Here is a 21876-nt window from a genome sequence, read left to right as displayed (position 1 = left end):
ACTTTTTCTGGGACTATCTTGCAGGTTGTTTGTTTGAGACAATGTTGCCCAGGCTGGTCTTGAACTCCTGAGCTCAAGCTATCCTCCAGCCTCTTCCTCCAGAGTGGCTGGGGCTATGGGTCACACCACCAGGCCTGGGCTATCTTGCAATGTGAACTTTGTAACATCAAGCATGGTCACTGGAGAATATTAATTTCCTGGGCTATGCAGGTCTTCCAGATGTTGACACATTTCATCAGACAATATCAAAAGATCACATTTGCTATCACTACTGATCTCATCATAAAGTTTTAAGTCCTGGGAAGTTATCTGTATCTAGAAGGTGGATACAAGGTTTCCAAAAACCTCATCTCTGTTCAAAAGCTCAAATTTTCTCACTGGCAACAAATACTGATACTATTTTCCAAGTGACAGGCTCACTTCATTCATTTTTGAGAAAATGTCTGCCACATACCCAAGTTTGACTAGCTTGTCTGTCAGGTGCTCAAGTAAAAATGGTGCTCCTTAAAAAAAAGTGATGGGTGCAGTTTGCGACGTGGCGGCCTAGCGCTCCTCCTCACCAAGGCTCGGCAGCAGCAAAAGTGCCTCGTCTTGCTTGCTCCATAGTTCCTCACCCAGGATATTAAAAAGACAAACGCTCAGGGTCTTGACTTAATAAAGCTAGTAATTTTAACTTCTTTGTTATTTGGCACTGGGGATTGAGTCCAGGGGTACTTTACCACCGAGCTTCGTCCCAGCCACTTGTATTTTGAAACGGGGTCTCGCTGAGTGGCTGAGGCTGGCCTCGAATTTGCAACTGTCCTGCCTCAACCTCCCAAGTTGCTGAGATTACAGGTATGTGCCATTGCACCCGGCGATTTTTACTACTTTAAAAAAAAAACAAAAAAAAAACCTGAGAGTATGGAGTGGGTGCAGTGATATGTGTGTGTGTGTGGGGGGGGGGGTTGGGATGGGTGTGAAGACTCCAGCAGCTGCACCCCCACGGCTTCCGCAACATCAGGTCAGGTGCACCTAGGACAGCCAATTGCAAACCAGAACAGTTCTGTACACCTTGTTCCCTCATCAACCCCCAAAACACTCGAGGACCATACTTTACTACCTGCTGATTCACAGTGGGTTCTAAATCCTCCAGCCTGGCCAAAGTGGCTTCTGCGATGTGGTACTAACTCAGTCTCCTTGGCCATGACACAAGCCCTTGGTTCTAACCAAGCCAACCATCTTCTGTCCAGTCTGGCTGTCCGGCTCACTATTTTCCAAGTGACAGGCTCTCTTCATTCATTTTTGAGAAAATGTCTGCCAGATACCCAAGTTTGACTAGCTTGTCTGTCAGGTGCTCAAATAAAAATGGTGCCCCATACCCGGCACACCTTCTTTCTGAATCCGGGCCTCCCTCCCCACAGGCTCTCAAAAGCTCCACTGCTTGCAGCTGCTCCAGCCACCAGCCGAGGCATGCCCAGGCCTTCACATCAGCCATTTGGCTGCTGTGCCACCGGAGCCCCGGAAAGCCTGCTTCTTCCAGGCCCACACCTCCTTCCTCCATCAGACCACAAGTTCCTAGGGGCTGGGCCTTGGCCCACTGGGCACACCAGCACAGGCCGGACAGTCAGTTGGTGTTTACTGCTCTTCAGCTCAGGAGGAAGGAACAGGGAATTCCGTGGAGGAGGGGCCACAGCCTTCAGGGAAGAGAAGGGCTTCCTCCCCTGGGTACCGCACCCAAGGGCTGGCCACAGGCCCAGGCCACTTCTCTTTGTTGGGTACAAGGGGATGGTAACAGCCTTTGTTTTCGTGGCTACCTTCCTCGCCTTTCCAGGAGATCGGAACTACAGCTGAAGGCCCCTTTCTGGGCTGGGAGCCATCGCCCACTCCATGTTCTCCATGGTTTCCCTTATGAAACCTGGACAGCAGGATTGGGTGACACAAAGTCACAAGGTGGGGGTGAGCAAGGAGGGGAGAAGAAGGGCTGGCTGCCTCAGATGCTTGGGGGCTGGGCCAGGATTCTAACTGAGCTCCTTAAGGAAATGTCCCCAGTCTCTTCTCCTTCATGTCCTGGGGCCTTGTCTCAGGGCCTGGCCCCTGCCAGGTCTGGGACAGAGGCATGTGGAATGAGCAGGAGAAACTGACTCATCCTTTTAGCACCTCTTCTCCAGCCGTCCTCCTGCTGCCCCCAGAACTCATTTGAAGGCACTCATTAGTATCGCTGGCTCCCCACTGCCAATAGCCCCCCAGCTATTTCCTATGTTGTCTATTTTATTTGACAAAAACATACCTCACTCAGCCACTACATGCCTCTAAATTTTCTACAAATATTGATCTATTCATCCTATAAAATTAATTAATGGTTATCCCTATTACCCGTGTCCTCCGATTATGGGTAAGAAAACTGAGGCACAGGCACACGGTGGTTAAGTGACCTGCTAGAGGCCACGCAGCTAGAGGCAGCAGAGCTGGGGTGTGAACCCTACAGTGTGCTCCAAGGTCCAGACCTCTACCTCTAAACGCTTTTGTCACACGGTACATGCCTCTGCGCTTAGCACCTGAAATCTCTATACTGGAATATGAGTCTGCTCTTCTGCTTACTGAACTTTGCCTCTTCTTTCCCTCTCATCTTGTAAGAGCTGGCTCAGATATTGGATCTGCCAGAAAGTTCTCCCCAGCCCCCTCTCCCAGGGGGTTAGCTGCTCCCACGCCCTCTCTCAGTTATTCTGGGCCAGCAGTCCTGGTTTGGGAGTCTGCACCCCCACAAGACCGTGAGCCCCAGAGATATCATACTGCTAGTAATTGCATCCCCAGGGTGTAGAAGTGCCGGGTGTGGCCTGAGAGTGAAGTGAGGGAAAGTGAACGGTCCCCACAGCCTCATGGATCAGGGCTTGAGGGCTTCCTCCTGAGGTGTTCCTGCTAGCACTATGTAGACAGGCTGCTGGTCTGGGTGGAGTCCTGTGTCCTGAAGACAGCACTGAAAGTGATCCCTCAAGGGAAGGCCACTATGTCTCCCTCTGAGTCTCCCAACTGGGCCCCTTTGTTACAGCGCCCCGTCTCTGGTGACTAGTTCCCTCGCCTCACCTTCTCCTGTGTCTGCAGCAAGCTCCATTCCCCATCTGCTAGGCAAAACATCCCCCCTCACCCCTCATTCAAGATTTAACATCCCCCCAACCTTCTGAAACCTCAGGCCCAGCCCTAGGCACCCAAGGCAGCCCCTGCTGTCCCCGCTTTGTGACTTTCTGTCACCCAATCCTGCTGTTTGGGTCTCATAAAGAAAGCCGTGGAGAATCGGAGTGGGCAGTGGCTCCCATCCCAAAGGGGCCTCCCTCACTACCTGGAAGATTGTAGCTCAGCTATCAGCACCCAGAGTCCACCTTCTCTCCAGGAGTCCACGCAATCCACAGAGTTTGGATTAGGAACTGTGCCTAAACGCCGAGCCACAGGCAACTCAGGTCTTCAACGTGGATTTGGAAATAGATCCAGAGGGGTTCTGAGGCTAACCAGCACCACCTCAGGCTAAGCCTCTTCATCTGTGTGGGCCTCACTCTCCTCTGATAAACCAGGTGAATGCCTACCTTGTTCTCCTCACAGGATTGCTGTATGCTTGAAAGAGAAAGTGTTGTCATGGTAACCGTTTCCTCAGTTTACCAGAAGTTTAAAGGAACTAAATGCCCCCAGAGGCCTATACATAGGACCACCACTTTGGAACTCACTTTGACAACATCTGTCTAAGCTAAAGACACACATACCAGTAACCGAGCACTGTGGGCGGACTACATAAGGAGCAGGGTGCCAGAATGGCCTCTGGAGGATTACCCACAGGGGTGCCTACTGCAAACCTCCTGAATGTCCAACAGAAGAAGACAAGGGAAGTAAGCGGCAGGGTAAGCCCGGTTCCCTTGAGCTTGGGTCTTAGATGGGCAAATCTCTAAAACAATGGCCAGGGAGAAACAAATTTAGAATATGTCCAGGAAATTATTTAAATCAAGGTGAAAACCTTGATAATTACCAACAGTACTATATGTTGGTAGAGATGCACACTGACTAGTCACACTTTAAGAACAGGAACAGAACAACAAACACCCAAATGAGGCTTCTGGTTTCCTCTGGGGAAGACTCTTGGCCTCTATCTCTACCTAAAGCTAATAGGGTGGAATGGTTAGATTTGACCAAGATAAGTGGTGGGCAGTTCATTATTCTGTACAGTATTCTAACTGCAAAACATCTAATGCTTTAAAAATGGTTCTTAAATAATTTCTTAAAAGGACTCTCAGAGGGAGATCAGCTCCCTGGGTTGCCCTTGGTCTCCCCCACCAGCTAGTTTCAATGGTGTGTCACTGTCTCATAACAGGCAGACAGGAAGGCAGGTCTCCCCCTAAGGGATGCCTTCCAGAGGTGGGTGGGCAGTGGCAAGTTGTGTCAGTGGGGCGTCTGTGTGGGTGGGGGAGCAGGAACCAGCTTGCCCCCTTTCACAACCACCCCCGCCTCTCTCTGTAAAATGTCAGCAAGTTGGGGAAGGGGGGCGGAGAGACAGCAAGCTGTTAACCCGCAAGATGCTGGGGCGTGGGTGGTGCAGGCCCAGGCTCCCAGACAGCTATTTTGGCTTGTGCTGCTGGGGCTCAGCCCTGGCAGAGGAGAGGCCTCTCCAGGGGAGCTTTGCACTGGTGTCTGCCAGGAGCAACGGGGAGCGGGTGCAGTAGAGGGAGAAGGTGCTGGGTATAAATGTTGCCCAGTGTCTCCCCACCATCGGCCACCCACTGACCCAGGGGGGTTTTCAGGGGTGCCTCTGAACTTACCCTTTGGGCCTTCTGCCCTCTGTACCTACCAAACAGGATAAAAGGTCACAGATGTGCCCCTCCACTTCAGATCCAGCCAGGGACAACCGGCTTCCAGCCCCAAGCTCCTACCTAGGATCTCTACAGCCCATCCTCTGCCTCCTGAAGCTAGGGATCTTGGTGGCAGTCCTGCCCTGGAATCCAGGAACAGATCAACTCAGGGTCTCACACTGCTTCCACGTGAGGCAAATTACTTCTCACTAAACCCCATGAAGCACTCAAACTCCTTCTTAGGCTCTACCAATTGAGGGATGGAAAACACAAGAGAAGAGTGTTAATAAGTAGGGCAGCCGAGTGTTGTGGAAGACCCTAAGGCTGGCTCCAGTGTGAGCTTCAAGATCCTGGGCCAGAGCTGGGCACATTGGTGCCCGCCTGTAATCCCAGTGATTTAGGAGGCTGAGACTGGACAATTTCAAGTTCCTGGCCAGATTGGACAACTTAGAGAGACCCTGTCTCAAAATAAAAAACAAAAGGGCTGAGGATGCTGGGGATGTGGCTCAGTGATCAAGCACCTCTGGGTTCCATCACCCAGCATACACACCCAAAAAGATCCTGGGCTAGCCCCTGACCTCTTCAAGCCTTGGTTTCCTCATCTGTAAAACGGGAATTAAGACCAACTGTTGTACATTGTGAAGATTTCATGAAACTGATGGGTTTACAAGCTTCTGGCACCTGTTAGTGGCCAGAAAGAGATGAGCTGACAGAACTCACCTGTGTGTGTGGGGTGCTCCTCTCTCAACTCCCAACTTCCCTGCTCAGGAAGAACCCTTGGCCTCACTCAGACCCACTCTCCCACCCCGTATCTACACTGTCAGCCTAGGCAAGGGAAAAGAGGAAAGGTGGGAGAATGGTAGCTCCACAAGCCATGTGGTCCCTGCTCCAGGCTACCCTTCTCCCACCATGCTGAGTGCACAGGGGATAGGGGAACAGCACCACAGCCTGATACCCTGAGGGCATCAGGGGACCCCAGATGGAACCGAGGAGGCGGCTGAGAAGAGCAAGAAACAAGTGCTTGGCAGCACCCAGAAGAGTTCCAGGAAGGAGGGGGGTGTGGGTCTGGAAGCAGGTGCAGCTGCTCCCCCTCCTCACACACACACACACAGCCCCTCCCTGTGCTGACTTAAGAGGGCTGCTCAGGAGCAGCGGCAGCCTCCAGGACAGTCAAAAGAGGCAGAAGACAGGCTGGAAAGGGCCAGATGAGGATTTCTCAGAAGACAGGCAAGGTTCTGGCGTCCTGTGATGTGGCACAAATAAACATGGCCCTGGGAACTAAGAGACCCATGCTGGAGGCTGGGGGGGTGTGGCTCAGGGTGGAGCTTTGCCTAATGCACAAGGCCCGGGGTTCAACCCCCAGTACCCAAGACCAGCGCTAGATTCCAGACAACCCCTACCCAGCCGTGAGACCTCAGCTGAGTCAAGGCTACCTGTCTGGGCCTTGATCTTCAGGGACAGGAGGGATGGGGTCAGCGATGGAAGCACACACCTTCTGCCTCACTCTGATTGGCTCCACCCTGGCAGCCAGAATATCAGATACTCACCATCAGGAGATGTCCGTGAGTCCACTCACAGCAAGAGCAAGTGAACTGAATCTCCTCACCCCTTGTCCTCCCCCAGTGGCAGCTGTTGCCCCCTTGTGTCCCTCCAGTGATACTGCAGAGCAGAAACTCTGCAGAGCAGCTCCAAACTCTCTTGCCTTTGTGGGGGCAGAAGGGACTCAGGTTCCTGATTCCTTTAGGGACCAGCTCAGCCCAAGTCTCAAGGCCAGATAACCTGACTGACCCCCTCCTCTGCTTGGCTAGTCCGTGAAGATATTGAAGAATTCTGGAGAGGCCTCCAGGAAGATGAGGAGGGCAGGCCTGTCACTCTCTCCCAGTCCCAGCTATCCAGGACCTAGGCTTTCTCTTACCAGGGGTCATTAGTCCTTCCTCTGTCCTTGCCTGAGAGGACACTCACTCTTGTGCTTTCTTGTGCCATTTACAAATCCTGGTGGCTCCACCTCCTGGGATTTAACCTTTCTGGACTATGGCGCATAGACAAAAAAGACAGGAATCACCTATTTCCTCCCTCAATCATCAGGCCAGAGGCTCTGGCCAGGTGGCAGCAGATGGGGACCAGGAGATTCTTATCCTCATTTCCCCACCTGCACAAGCTCCATATTCCAGCACATGGCCTTGTGTGGGGAGTGAACAGTGAGATGGACTCAGCTTGGTCACTGAGGCCCCATTTTCTTCCCCAAATTGGCTGGAACCCAAGGACTCCAGGGCCTGCCTCCCACAGCCACCTGTGCTGTTCCCAGCATTGGCCTAATTGAGACAACCCTCAGAGGCTCCCTTTTGCTCCCAGACATCCTGGCACCACAGACAGGGTTCTCTCTCTGAATGAGAGGCCTCCCTCAACATGTCCCTCCCCATTCATTGCAAACCAACCCAAACAAGGTCTGCTTCTGCTTAGGCTGCCTGGCGGGCACCCTCTGACTTCAGGACGGTCTTCACTGGGGCCATGTGGCATTGTCTATAAATGAGACCTATTGTCTCAAACTTGTTCGACAGGTGTGTTTCCTGCCCTCTGAGAGTTTATGACTTTGAGCTTAATGAAGGGCAGGAGATGGTAGAGCAGATGCTCAGGCTCCCGGGGGCTCTGTCGGCCAAAGCTCCTTCTGTCTAGATGTGCAAAGTGCTAGGTAATTTCTGATGCCCCTGGGGTGCAAAACCAGCTAATCCACAAACCGTGCGACCTGCCCAGGATCAGGCTGCTGGGATCAAGCCAGAGGATAAGCAAGTCTTCCCTCTCTCCCAGTGGGTCCTAGAGCAGGAGGAGGAGTCAACCTCCCTCCCACTTGTGACTGACCAACCCTCTAGGCCCTTGGAACCTGAATGCAAAGGTCCCGCCCTCCTAACTCAGGGTAGAAGAAAACCGGAAGCCTTGGGATTAGAACAGGCCTACACCTCCTCTTCACTCTCCTCCTCAGGGAGGGGGCTGATGGTTCCCAGCAAGGAGAAGTGAGGCAGGATGGAGCTGGGGGCGGGAAGAATCCATAAGTTGGGGAGGATCACAGCTCAGTTTTGTGTCTCACTGGGCTAAAAAAAGGGAGATGGCAAACTGCTCCCCAGATTCCCAGAAAATGATGCCATGTAGGGGACAGAGATTGGCTTTAAGGAAAAGGCTCTTTAAGAAAGATGCCACAAAGACTGCTCCTTCTGAATGGACCAGAGATGGCAAACCTGTGGCCCATGTGCCATCACAGCCCCCTGCCAAACTCATAATAGGCAATAATTGTTCCTGGAACTCCCAGGTGAGCCAAGATACCAATACAGTGCTCCCAACACAGCTCAAGAGCCACCACCCGTCTGTTACCCGTGAACCCCCTCCTAGCTGCTGCCCATTCATTTATCAGACCCCTCAGCCCCAAGGTTTTGAGATGTGAATGTGGGTGGGATGGGGAAGCAGAATAGGAATCTAAAGAGGATGGTGTCTAAGAAGCAAGAACGACGTTATGAATGAGCATGGAGCCTGGAAGAAGATGGAAGGAAGGTTTCTGAGGATTTTTACTGGTGGCCATCCATCAGCCAACAATGGTAACTGGCCCAGAAAGAAGAATTAAAGAGGGCAGACCCCAGAGCAGGGGCACTATTCTAAATGTCACTCCCCTGCATCAAATCAAGTGAAAGGAGGGAGGTCAGCCCTTGTAGGCACTGATTCTTAGCTTCCAGGCCTGCCAGGGGAAAGCCTCATCCCTCTGGTCTCTGAAGGCCCTGCTGCCCCCAGCAAAGTGCTACCAAGCAATGGATACTCCTTCCAAGCTTCCAAAGGTGCTCTTTGATTTTCTTCTCATTAAGTACCCTGGCTTACCATGCCCGGAGTGATGTAAACCTGTGTTTCTCAAACTTGGGAGCAAGTTTGAGAAACACACCTGGGAAGCTCTTAAAAAAAAAAAAAAAAATGCCCAAGCCCTACCTGCATATCCAATGAGCCAGACATGCCAAGGGCAAGATCTAGGAATCCGAGTATTTCTTAAAGCTCCCCATCCCCCTGTGATGTTCTGTTTGGAATCCTGGTATACACAGAGAGATGTAGATTTTGGAATCAAACCAACTTGAGTTCAAACACTGTCTCTGCCTCTTCTTGCTATGTGATTCTGGGCAAAGCACCTCTCTCTCTGACCCTGTTTTTTTCATCTATTAAAAAAAAAATGAAGAAATAACACCTATCCTGCTTATTTTAGGCAATTATATAAAGGCACCTGTCAGTTCTTTGGTTTCTTGTTCTTCCTCCAGAATGTGCCTGAGGCTCATCTCTACATGCACAAACCTGTGCCCTTCAAAAGGGGTACAGCTACAGGTCAGAAGCACCTAACACTTGGTGCCCTGTGGGCAGTGACAGGAAGCCTCTGGTGGAGCCCCTCCCTCCCCCTCCGGAGCCTGTGAACATTGGAGGCTACATCCTGCAGAGCTGGGTGTAAACTGTTCCATCTTGAAGGGCTGTGGGTGACAAAACAGAAGTACTGGAAGTCTCACTGCTTGCCCTGTTTTACATGACATTGAAGCCCACATGGCTTTAGGAGAGCCCAGGGAGCTCCATCTGCCAGTGTAAGGATCCAGATTTCTGTGCATAGTGTGTGCTCAGTGACAAAGTGTTAGGTGCAAAGAGCAGGGCCCTTGGCTAGAGTAAAGCTGGCAGAGGGCACTGGTCAGCATCATAGTTACACCAACCCACACAACAGAAAACTGCCCAGGTTATTGGTAGATAGTCTACCCTTGGAAGAGACAGGGCAAAGCCCAGGAGGTGCTGAATACCATGAAGCCTGGCAATTGCAGAAAAGAGAGAGGTAGGGTTTGGGCAGAGTCCAAGTGGTCAGAGTCCATTCTGAGGTAGCACTGGGGTCCTTAGCTGATTGGCTACAAGCTCTCTGGCCAGTAGGGTAGGGCCAGGGTCAGACAATAAAAACTCAGAGAGCCAGGTGGGGTACCCCAGGGGCAGCACCTTCCCTCACTTACCCTAGAGCTGCGAGGGCAGGCAGCAGAGGGTAGGCAGGACCAGCACACAGCCACCAACTGCCTGCACTCAATCTTTCCATACCCTCCCCCAGTTCCCCACTGGCGTCCTGGTCAAAGCTCTGTCACAGGCACAATATGGTGACATTTGGAGTGCTGGGGGGAGGGAGCCTAAGAGAGCTTGAACAGCAAGCACAGACTCCAGACTACAGCCCACTTCATCCCTTTTCCAGCAAGGACTGGAACTGGTAGGGGAAGAGATGACTGCCCACCAGAAGGGGCTGGGGTTTCCCTGCTAATTAAGAGCGGAGGTAGAGCAGGTGGCCAGATATCCCGAAACCCAGGGAGAAGCTAAAAATGTTGAGCAACTAAGTCAGTGGCCAGTGATCTGGGCACAGCCATGTGTCGTGACAGTATCAGCGGGGCCACATTCAGCAGATGCCAAACAGAGGTGGCAGGCAAATGGGTCCCACGGACGCGCAAAGGGCAGTGTGATCCCAGCCTCACTTGTGCCAAGAGGCTCGGGGAGGCCCTGTTCTATCAGTGTCCAGAAGGGGTGGGTGACCGGTCATGGGTACCCTGCCTGTTGATGCCCAGGGGCTGGGGAGATTCTTTCTCCCCGCTGGAGGTTTGGGAGTGAGTCCGCCCGGTGCTACAGATGAGGCTCACGCTGCAGGTGCCAGTGCCGGGACGACCCGGACCGCCCGCGCCGCGTGCTGGGGGATGACCCCCATGCCGTGCCAGCGCTAAGGCAGACGTGCCAGTGGGAGACACCCCTGGGAGTTAGTTCCGACGTGGCCCGCCCCGCCAGTGGCCGAGCAAAGTGCCGTGGTGCCCGTCCCGCGGCCATNCCTCTGCTGGCCGCAGCCCGCGCCGCAGCCCGCGAGGAGGCCCGGAGGGGCGGGGCAACAGAAGCCCCGCCTCCTCGGCCCCGGTCAGCCTGGATTCAACAGAAGCTCCTGGCTTGACACACCGCGCGCACTGTGTGCACCCGGGCGTCTTCTGCCTGTAGCTCTCCCGCACCCAAACACCCACACGCTCAAGTGTACACCCGCGAGGGCGGTCGTCACCACCTCCCTTCCCACATCCACAAGGAATACATTGCTTTCTCGCACACTCACACACTCTGTGCTCACCCAGCCACTCCTACGATCTCCACCCTGACCCCCTTGGCTCTCCCAAATCGCACCCACGGAATGAAAGTCACACAACGATCCCCATGGACACAGAGCAGACAGGCCTCTCACACACAATTCATCTCACTCATTATTCAAACTCAGACTTCCCACCCCAGCCTCACACTGGGCAGCTGGGAGTTACTTAATGACCCTCCTGCACACCAACAAAGAACTTCCACGTCTCTCAAGGTCATCCTTCCACGGCTCTTCACAGTGGCCTCCAATCCTGTACTCTGTCTAACACGAATTCCCCCCCACACACACACACAATGTCCAGTGGCTCCTCTTGATCTCTTACATTGCAGGGTCACCTGCACACCTCTTACACGCTCCATCCAATATCACACATCAGGACAACAGTTACAGCCTACAAGCTCATCCACTTACACACCCAAGTAGAGATACACATTTATCTCCTACACACAAATGACCTGCCCAGGACAACTGTTACAGAATTTCATCCCTCTCTCTTCACACAACCCCAAAAATAGACCTCATGGGCACACACAAACACCCCCAAAGGCAGCAGAATTTGTCCTCCAGAAATGAGCAATTGGAACCAGAACAGTCGCCTGTGGGGACACAACCATCACACATACTTGTTGATCCACAGCTCTGGCGGTGTCTGATGGCCCCACAGGGAGGCTGGAGCCCGGCCTTCCACCCCCTTTAACCCTGCCACCCTGGTGCCCACACCAGCTGCTCACTGTTTCAGTTTGCACTTCACTCTGCAAAGCCACATCCTGTGTCACCCTCACTTTCACCCATTCCTCTGGGGTTCTGGCATTTTCCAGCCTGAGACGACCACAAATAGCTAAGGCTGGGGGTACTGTGACCTGTGAGCAAGTCTGGGATTTTGAGAAATAGCCAGCACCCTGAAACCCAAACCCTGTCCTTGCTCCCTTCAAGTTTCCTGTGGGCCTGGAGAAGCTCTGAGCAGGGTGGTGGGTCCCCAGCCCTCCTGTAAGCAACTGGTGCCAGGCTGGCAGAAAAGTCCCCAAGTGGCCTGACGCTGGCCTCCTGGGGTACATGTGCTTTCTTTGGGGAAGTTTTCCAATGGTACTGACACCAAGCTCCAAGGGAAGACCCTGGGGCAGCTGGGGACCCCACTGAGCCTGCACAAAGCCCTGCAGCCTGTTCAGAAACCTTTAGCACCAGCACCAAATGCCACACCCCTGTGGACGCTCCTCTCCCCGGCCTTGCCTTGCTCCCTCAGCTCCTAGCCTCCAGGCAGCTCAGGCCCTCACCAAGCTGCCACCCAGCAGTCTTGACATCAGAGCTCCCAACACCCTGCCAAGAACCTCTTTGCCCTCTGCTGGGCTCCACAGAGCTGCTGGGTGATAGACAGCTCACCTTGTTTCTGCCACCCTGCCACCCTCCGGGAGACGGAGGTCCCCATGCCAACTCTCAGGCCACCCTTGTACCTACTGTGCCTGGGGGGCCTCTGCTGGGATCTGTGGCACGTCCCAGGAGCGGTAGCGCCACATCTGCCTCAGTGTCCCCGGCAGCTCCCTTTCTTCTGTCCCCAGCGCCTCAGCGGGGCCCAGAGCTGCGGCCACATTGCAGCCTCCCCCAGCACTGTGGCCAGCCCCCAGCGCGCTCATCCTGCCCGGCGACTCTCTTCCTCTTTCGGCACTTCCTGACCGGGGGGGCCCTGCTAGAGGCCGCTGGCCGCCCAAGCAGAGGACCACAGGGCTCTTAGGCGCCTTCCGCTGGCTGGGGCAGGACGCTGGCTGGGCAAAGAGCTGCATGGGAGGGCAAGGGGCAGGTGGGGACAAGCCCAGCCCACAGCCAGGAGGAGACTCCAGAATCACCAGGCCTGTCCGGACTCGACTCTGCATCTCGACCCAACCTGGCTTTCTTCTTCACTTGTCTGATTTTTACCCCCTGCTCCTGCTGAGGTCTCTCAGTTCTCGATGCCCCCTGGTACCCTGGCTGGGGACATCCAGCCCACAGCAGCTCTCTGTGTACATCACACCATCCAACACAGGGACAGTGATGGTAGTAAAAGCAGCAATGAAGATGTTTGAAATAAGGTAAGATATGAACAGGTAAACTAATGGGCCTCAATTTTCTCATCTGTAAAATGGAATAATAACTCAGACTCATAGAGTATAGACGTGTTAATTAGGAGGTGAAAAGGTTTGCAAATTAATTTATTTGATAAAAACATCTTGGCTGTCTTCCAAGCACCCGGCTCTGTATTGGAAAGTATCGTGGTAAGCAAGGAAGCTGGGCTCTGTCCTCACAGGGCTCAGAGGTTGGGGGCAGGGGAGATTGACCAGGAAACTGACCATCCATGCCTAATACAATGTCAGGTATTGACATGTGCTATAAAGAAGGGAGCTAAAATGAAGGGGGAGGGGGGAGGGGGGCACGCAACACCTCACTCCTCTGAAGCAACATTTGAGAACGGCCCTAAATGAATCAAGAGAGTGCCTCACGTGCTGACCTGGGAGAACAGGAGCCAGAGGAATGTGACCAGGGACTGGAAAGATCACGAGCTTAGGCTGTGCTGGAGTTTGAAGCCATCATGAAGATTTGGCAAATAAATAGTAATGTGTACACTTACTTGTTATTCCTTCATTTTTTTTGGGGGGGACTGGGGTACCAGGATAGAACCCAGAGGTGCTTAACCACTGAGCTACATCCCCAGCCCTTTTTATTTTTTTGAGAAGTCTCCCTAAGTTGCTTAGAGCCTCCCTAAGTTGCTGAGGCTGGTCTCCAACCTGGGATCCTCCTACCTCAGCATCCTGAGTTGCTAGGATTACAGGAGTGTGCCTTGGCACCTGTGGTCCGTCTTACTCTTTATCCTTAGGGCTTGTTCTGGGGAGGAAATCGTGCTTTCCTCAAGCATTCTTTAATCACACTCCTCTATAATTAGTTCTTTAATTGTACATGTGTGTGTTACTCCAGCAAGGCTGTGAATTTCTTGAGGACAGAAACAGTGTCAGCTCAGTTCAGCAGACACTTACACTACAAAACCTGTGGACACAGGATGCACACGATGCCACCTCAACCCTTAGAAGCCCCTGTCTGGTGCTGGAATCAGCGAGTCCCTCATGACTGGAGCATAATGTTTTTCAATAACTTGTTTACCCGATGCACTTAATGCAATGGATCACTAATAGTCATAAGAAACTATAGTATTGCTTGCATACTTCTGTGCCAGGAGCTGTATGGAATATATAATTAGCTCATTGCATCCTTTAATGACCCAAGAGGTTGACTTTGTTATTGTCTTCCTCTTGCACAGGGAAACTGAGGCACAGAGTCACTAAGTCCAAGGTCACCCAGCTAGTAAGTGGTGAAATTAAGACTCTAAGCCCAGACTCTTTAATAAGACTCCTATTGCTCTTCTAAGTTTGGGGGAAATGCCAGGTTTGAAGCCTCTTTCCCCAACGGTTCTCCCTCCAGCCCATCATCTCTGAGTCTCTCCAGGTGGGACCTGTATGCTGGGGCCCATCAGAGACTCTGCCCTCCAGGCCAACGTCTATTCTGGAAGGAGACTGTTGCAGGGCCCAGTCTTCCTCTCCCAGGCATTCTGCAAAGAGCTCCAGTAGTTAAACAGAGGAAATGGGGCTGGGCTTGTTTTCCATTTGAGGCTCTGGCAGCCCTGAAGCAGCAGAAGGCAGGAAATGGGGCTCCTGGAGGGGAAGCCAGGCAGGCTGGAGGCTCTGAGCCGCGGAGCAGAGTGGTACTGACCCTGGGACTAGGGCCACCTTGGGCTTGTACCCCTCGAAGCGGTCGACAGCAGCTTTGCTCTCTGGGTGGGGTGGGGAGGGAAAGGCTTGAAGGCCCAGGTGCACAGGGCTGGGGAGGATGCCCTTGGCAGTTCCTAGGACGTGCCAGCACTGGGCAGCTGGGGACCCCTCAGAATACACCCAGGTACACACAGGAAGAGGAATCTGGGTAAGAAAATTATTCTGGGCTTTATTGAGGCCCCAGAGGGTGAGGTGTTCTACTTTCTGTGGCCTGGATGAGCAAGTGGGAGCTGGGGAAAAGAAATGTACCAGGCCACCACACACTCAAACCACGACCTGGACATCCTCTGCTCTCAAAACCTGCCAAGCCAGCCTCCTTGGCCTGACCTTCAGGCCTCCTTGGGCTCTCGAGCCTCTTACTTTCTTGCTTCTTTGTCCAGGCTTTCCCTAAAGAGATGTTCTCTCAACTCACACTGTGCCTGTGCATGATTCATAGTAGGTGCTCAATAAACAGTTCTTTCTTCCCTCTCTTTTCATATTAGCTTCAACATGTGGTCCTGACCCCTGCTGTTCTATTCTGCCTATGTAGCTCTGCTGGCCTGTGCCTTTGATATTTGGCCAATTAAAAATCTCCATTCTTAAAACCCCAATCCAAGCCACAGATCTGGAAAGGTAGAAAGAGCCCCAGACAGAGTTCATTAGTTCACATTATAGCCCTTGCTGTGTGACCCTGGGCTAGTCATTAACCTCTCTGGGTTGTACCAGATAGTTTCTAAGATTTCCTCTAGATCTATTTTTATCTTCTTCCCTGATCTCCAAGTTTTCATTCATTCAAATAACAAACATTTTATAAATATCAACTAAGTGTCATACACTGTTCCTGGGTCAGCATTCCCATCTCACTGACTTATCTCTGACCCTCACTTTTGTTCCCAATAATACTGTATAATTGGTATTGTACACATTATTCTTGTCACCTTATAAGATTATTTTTTTAAATATTTTTTAGTTATAGATGGATGCAATATATTTATTTTGTTTATTTATTTTTATGTGGTGCTGAGGTTAGAACCCATTGCCCCACATGTGCCGGGCAAGTGCTCTGCCCCTGAGCCACAACCCCAGCCCACCTTACAAGATTCTAGAACCCTGTGTTACTCCTCACTCTGTGCTGGGTACAAAATTATGTGCTCAGTGACTTTCTACAGAAGTTGAAATGGTTTTGACTATAAATGTCCAAAAGCTGAGGGAGGGAGAGAAGCTGGCTTCTGGTTTGATGAGTGGCTCTGGGGAGTCGTGGAGGGTTTTGAAAGTCTAAGTCCTCCCCCAGAAGCTAAGCCTGTGGTCCAGATATCTGCTTTAGCCCTTGGGAGCAATCCAGAGAACCTGCTGATCACTGGTCCCTGCCCAGGTGCTGGGCCTCTGCCCCCTGCTGGAGGAAGCAGAGGTGCCCGAGTTGGAGCTGCAGGTGCTGCAGGCTAGTTACAGACGGGAATTGGATTTAGGCTCTTCTGGGCAGCCTCATCAAAGTCATGAGCAAAAGGAAGTCTGGAAGAGGGACAAGGGGACCCTCTCCCACCGGGGCAGGAGGACCCTGGGTACAGCACGGGAAGCTCAGTCATCAAAGGTGGCCCTTCTAACCATGGGTGTTTCCCTTGGCACCTCCCAGGTGCTTGGGCTGGAGGTGAGAGATGCCTGGTGGATCTCCTCTCACTCTGGACCAGCAAGAACCTACTCTTCTGTAGGGAACTGCCTTCTGTCCCCAGTTTGGACTGTGCCAAGCACCCAGGGCAGGATCATCAGGCTCCCTACCCTTCAAAGCTCCCACTCCACTGCAGGTTCATAAGCCCTGATGACCCAGGCCTGCTTCAGTCCCCTCATCCCCCGCCTGCCGCCAGTCCCTTCACCCCTCCCAGGATAGGGTCACTTAGTACAAAGCCCAAAGAAAAGATCCTCCTGGAGGAGGGCCCGGACCCTTGGAAGCCTGACAGGGCAAAAGGGCTTTGGAGTGACACAGATCTGAGTAGGGATCCGGCCCTACTGATTTCTGGTAGTGCCATCTTAACAAATTGCTTAACTTCTCCAAGGTGTCCCTCATCTCTAAGTTGGTGCCCAGTGGCCTCCCAGTCCTGGCTGACTCTCTGTGTTCTGCTTAGCCGTCCTTCCCCGAGCATGAGCACCTGTCAAACACCGCAGAGCCTAGAACACTGTAGTCTCAATGCCACCCCCACCCCCTTCAGGTGTCACCAAAGGCGTGACACTAACCCTTGTCTGGGATCTTTCTGAACAACTGCTGTGAAAATTTGTCAACTGAAGCAAAGAAGAGACCCCCGCCCCAGTCCCGCCCAGAGAACTAGGGCTCCCAATAGCTGCCTCTGGTACAAGGACTGGGCTGCTGGGGGCACATCCCAAGCTTCTTGTCCCCATCTCTGCACATAGGCCTCCAGGATGGCCCCGCCCCACCTCTGGGCACTGCCCTCCGGGCCTTTGACTTGCTGGTCAGCAAGAACCTCTGTCAGAGGGGAGGAAGGAGTTCCGGGCAGGGGCTGACCCCGCCCTTGCAAAGGAAGGAAAATGGACGGACCCCAGGCTTCTGGCTTCCTTCGGCAGAGGCCCCCTCCCTCCTCCTGCTCCAGCTCAGCTCTCTGCCCCCGGTTTTTGCATTTTTAATTCGGGACAGAATGTGATCTCTTCAGCTCCTTGCTTTATCCTGTTGCTATTTAAATTACAAATCGGCCCATCTCCCTGTCACTCTCGGGGTTATTTTTAGCTTCTGGTAAATAGCAGCAGGGAGAGTAGGATCAGGTGCCCCTCCCATGAGGAACTATGTCCCTGTCACCAAGGGCCCGCAGCAGGGGGCACGCGCTCCATCCCCAACTGGTTCCCAGTCGCCCTCCCCAACACCAGCCCTCTGCGTGGGTGGAGGGGGCAGAGGGAGGACCGCAGGCTGGATGGAAGGGGCATGCGTGCTCCGTCCTTGCTGTCTCCTTAAGCTTTGCCACCCCCAGGTCCCGTTACTCATCCATTGCTCAGGATAGTCTCCTCGGCGACACACGAGGGGGGTCCAGCTATCCAGGGCAAACACCTAAACCGTGTTTCACTCCCACTTAGCTCTCTTATCTGCTTTACCAGTCCCAGCCTCGCTCTTCGGTGGGTATTGTTGTTCCCGTTTTCCACACGAGGAAACGGGGTCAGAGTTGTACTCTAGGAAGTGGCAGGGCTGGAATTCGGAACCCAGGTCTCTGACCTGGAAACGTGCGTGCACGTGCGTGCGTGGAATGCAGGTGTCTCTCTTGGTGGAAGGCAGGGGCCACCGTGTCCCCAACAGCTTATTTTCCACGTGTCTGCCCCGTCTCTTTCACTAGGTCAGAGTTGGTAAACCACGGCCCCTGAGCCGCCTCTGGACTGCTACCTGTTTTTGTAGGGCCTGTGAGTTAAGAATGGTTTGTACGTGTTGAAGCGGTTGGAGAAAAAACAAAAGAATAATATTTTGTGACAGTGGAAATGAGATGAAATGTAAAGTTCAGGCTCTATAAATAAAGTTCCCCTGGAGCCCAGGCGCACCCACTCGTTTACACATGGCCTGTGACTGCTTTTGCACTACCATGGCACAGCAGAGTAGCTGTGACAGGGACCACGTGACTTGCAAAGCCTAAAATATTTACTGTCTGGCCCTGTATGGGATCATATTTTTGTCAAGGGAACGGATCATGTCCCAAACTTCCATCTCAGGCAGTGCCTGGCCCAGGGCCAGATCTCCAGGTCTAGGTGCTGGTTCTCCTTGGAGACTGACCCTTCTGGAACTTAGCACAGGGAAGCCCCTGCCAGCCACATCCCAGTGAGTCATCTTCCATTTTTCTCCTTTCTCAGTCTTTCTCTCTCTCCTTTGGCTTCTTCACAGGAGAAGCCAGTGGTTTCCAAAACTCAACTATCAAAATTACCCTGGACCTGGGTGCAGTGGTGCACGCCTGTAATCCCAGCGGCTCGTGAGGCTGAGGCAGGAGGATCTCGAGTTCAAAGCCAGCCTCAGCAAAAATGAGGCACTAAGCAACTCAGTGAGACCCTGTCTCTAAATAAAATACAAAATAGGGCTGGGGATGTGGCTCAGTGGTTGTGTGCCCATGAGTTCAATCCTAATAAAAAAAAAAAAAAATACCTTGGAGAGATTTGTCAACTTGAGCTGTCCAGGCTCAACACACTACCTATAGTGGGATCTCCAAGGATAGGGCTTAAGCATCCATTTTAAAGGACATCCCTAAGTGATCCATTTTGAGAACTAGTTAGCTTAGCTCCAGAGGTCTGAGTTCTGCTCATCTTCTGATTGATCTGTGCAGACCACCTACCAGCCTGCCCCTCACTTTTTTTAAATAATTGCAAACCATGCCCTGTTTAAAAAAAAAAAAAAAAGAGTCCTGCCCCACTCATGTCCCCTTGCCTATTTTCTTGCCTTCTTCTTATTTGGGGGGGGGGGACGTGTGTGTGTGTACATACATGTAGTACTGGGGATTGAATCCAGGGTCACTCTACCACTGAGCCATATCCCAGCCCCCTTTTTCTTTTTAAATTTGAAATAGGGCCTTGCTAGTTGTAGAGGCTGACCTGGAACTTGGATCTTCCTGCCTCAGCGTCCTGAGTCACTGGGATTACAGGCACGTGCTAGTCATTTTCTTTCCTTTTTGCTCCCTCCTCCTACCCCTTCCTCCTGTGCCTGCCCTTCCAGGTGTCTGAGTTTTTTCTGGCACAGACTTGCCATCTCCCCATCAGGCCTGAAGCAGCTTCCTGGGCTACTTTCAGCCCACACTGGCACTGGGAGGAAAGGGAACCTATTTCTCAGGAACCCCCACGCCCCTACAAGCTTCTCCTGTCCTGCTGAAAGCCCCCATGGTCCTCACTTGCGTCAGAAGCAGCCAGGCCTCAATCCTGCTTCCACTTCCGCCCCTGGCCCTCAGAGTTTTGTGCCCCCGCATTTCTGCCTAAAAGCCTTTTCTCTCTGTGAAGGGCTTTCAGCTGCTTTTCTTAGCAACTCCTCACAGCGGGGTGGGAGGTTTAGCTTCAAGCCAGAGCTACAAGGAACTGTGGCAGGCAGAGGATGTGAAAAGGGCCACCATGGGCCTGAGTGCCTGCCAGCCCCAGGGTGGCCTGTACAAGGAACAGCAGCCTGGGTCATCAGGCCTCTCAGGACGGCAGCCACATGTGAGGGATTAGCCTGAAAGCTCTGCTTGTTCCTGGGGTCCCTAGGGACCTGGAAGATTTGGAGGGCTCAGGGCTGCTACCTATTTCCCAAGGTTTCTTCTGTCCTCTCTGCAGGGGGCTCTCCTTGCCTTGATGCCTTGTCCAGCTCTGGTCTAAGACTGGGCTTGCAGGGTGACCCCTGTGTGTGAGGGGGCACCCTGCCCAATGTGTCCTGGCTCTGTCTTCTGCAAAAAACCTCGTGCAGGTGACCTCTCCAGGTTGTTCTCTTCACAGTCAGAGAAAAACCTACAACTTAGTTACTGTGCATCCTTGGTGACTAGAGGCGCCAAGTCTGGGCTGTGGAGGAGCCTCTATCTGGAACCACCTGGGAGAATCACAGCCGTGTGTGTATGTGTGGGTGACTGTGTGAGTGTGTTTTCTCATGCACAGAACATCTTCCGTGTCAGCTCTTTAATTCTGGTCCCTACTCACTAAGCCTTTCCCTTGCTCTGACTTCTTTCCAACTTCAGTGGCTGTTAATATTTGACCCACAGCCAAGAAAAATCTTGGGGTCATCTCCTTGTGTTACAGGTGAAGAACTGAGGCCCAGAGAGATACTGTCCAGTTTAAGGACATGCATCAAATCACTGGCAGAAGTGAGAATACAAACCAGGTCTCCTGGCTGTCAGGCTATTTCCTCAAGGATTCTGCATTCTCTACCCCATGCCCTGTCAGTCTTTCTGTACTCCTTCCTCCCCTAGGGGGACCTTCAGAGGCTTCTCTAGCTCAGTCAGTCACAGGGTGGATGATAGACCTCTCGGCATGGTGTTTTGGAAGAGCCTGGTAATGGAGCCCAGCGTACCCATGATTCCCAGAGAGTGAAGGTAGAGCCCAAGGGAACCTAACCCATTTCCCATTTGCTCTGAGCATCCCACTTCATGATGGTGGAAAAATCCCTTCTCCGGATTCCTCCAAGTAATGGAAGCTTGATGGTCTCATAACCATTAAGAACATCAGGGCCCTTTAAGCTCCCTGGGTCAGTTTTATGATACATCATCCCAGAAGCCCCAGGGAGAGCCAGGGCAGCCTCAGACACACCTCAGCCCCTACCTACCCCCATGGTTGTCAACAGCAGGAAATTTGACTTCTTCAACCAGGCTGCTGGCCTGCTGAACCCTCCACAGGAGCTCATTCTGTGGCAGGGGCTTTAGAGGGGTAACAAATCCAAGTTGAGACTGTGATCTGGGAAGGCATCAGGAAGGTAAGAACAGTCCTGGCTGCCTTGCCCCACTACCCCAGCACCACCCTTGTTCTGAGGAGCAGCCCTCCCTCTGGGCAGAGAGGGCAGGGCAAGGGAGGCTGGGAATTTTAGGCGGCAGAGATGACTTAATTAAGATGTTCCGTAGGCACAGGGACATCGCCTTGCTACAGCCTGCTGTATCGCAGGGGCCAGACAGGGATTCCTTTCTCCATCTCTAAGCAGCAGGAGCTCAGCCTGGTGGCTGAGAGCATCTCACCTCTGTCATCCAGTGCCTAGTACAGAGGCAGCCCGCAGGCATGCTCAGGGAAGGCCCGCTGAACGAACAGGGGTCCTTTATCCCCAAGAAGAAGGGCCAAGGCATCTCCTTGCTCTCCCCAACAAACAGAAGTTTGTAAGAGTCATGTCAGTGCCATCTTTCTCAGCACAGGGGCACAGCGCTTGGTACGCAGTTGGCACTCAATGATTACATGTTGGATGAATAGGACTTTCACGGTTCATGCAGAGAAGTGGTCGCGACACCCCTTCGGAATCCCCAGCTCCCACAGCAGGGCCAGGCAAGCGGCGGGCTCGCAGAGCGCTAGTTCAGGGTTGAGTGCCAGGAGGGGTGGTCCCGAGCGCGGCGCTCCCTCGGCCCCCACCTCCTTACCTGTAGGACACCTGCTTTCGTAGGTGCATCTGGCGGAACCGCTCCTCCATCGGGGGCGCTGCGGCCATGCCCCGGGGGCCCTCGGGCCACGGCTGTGAGACCTCGGCCTC

At 52.9% G+C, this 21876-nt stretch overlaps 1 protein-coding gene across 11 annotated transcripts in view; it reads right to left on the bottom strand.

Annotated features, from left to right (window-relative positions):
• The window catches only part of Dgkz (diacylglycerol kinase zeta), a 41163-nt gene extending 19287 nt beyond the window's left edge, over positions 1-21876 (bottom strand). For 10 of the 11 annotated variants that reach the window (XM_048788691.1, XM_015477832.2, XM_048788687.1 and 7 more), the window contains exon 1: positions 12412-12602. In XM_048788691.1, coding sequence (XP_048644648.1) covers positions 12412-12587 — 176 coding nt within the window. In that variant the 5' untranslated portion in view covers positions 12588-12602. Of the gene's footprint in view, positions 1-12411; positions 12603-21766 lie in introns of those variants that run through there. The other variant, XM_048788696.1, reaches the window with a different exon arrangement.

Source organism: Marmota marmota, unplaced genomic scaffold (genome assembly GCF_001458135.2).
Source record: "Marmota marmota marmota unplaced genomic scaffold, marMar, whole genome shotgun sequence".
In the NCBI taxonomy this organism is placed as follows: Eukaryota; Metazoa; Chordata; class Mammalia; order Rodentia; family Sciuridae; genus Marmota; species Marmota marmota.
The sequence above is the reverse complement of the archived record's forward strand: the minus strand, read 5'-3'. Positions and strand labels throughout refer to the sequence as shown.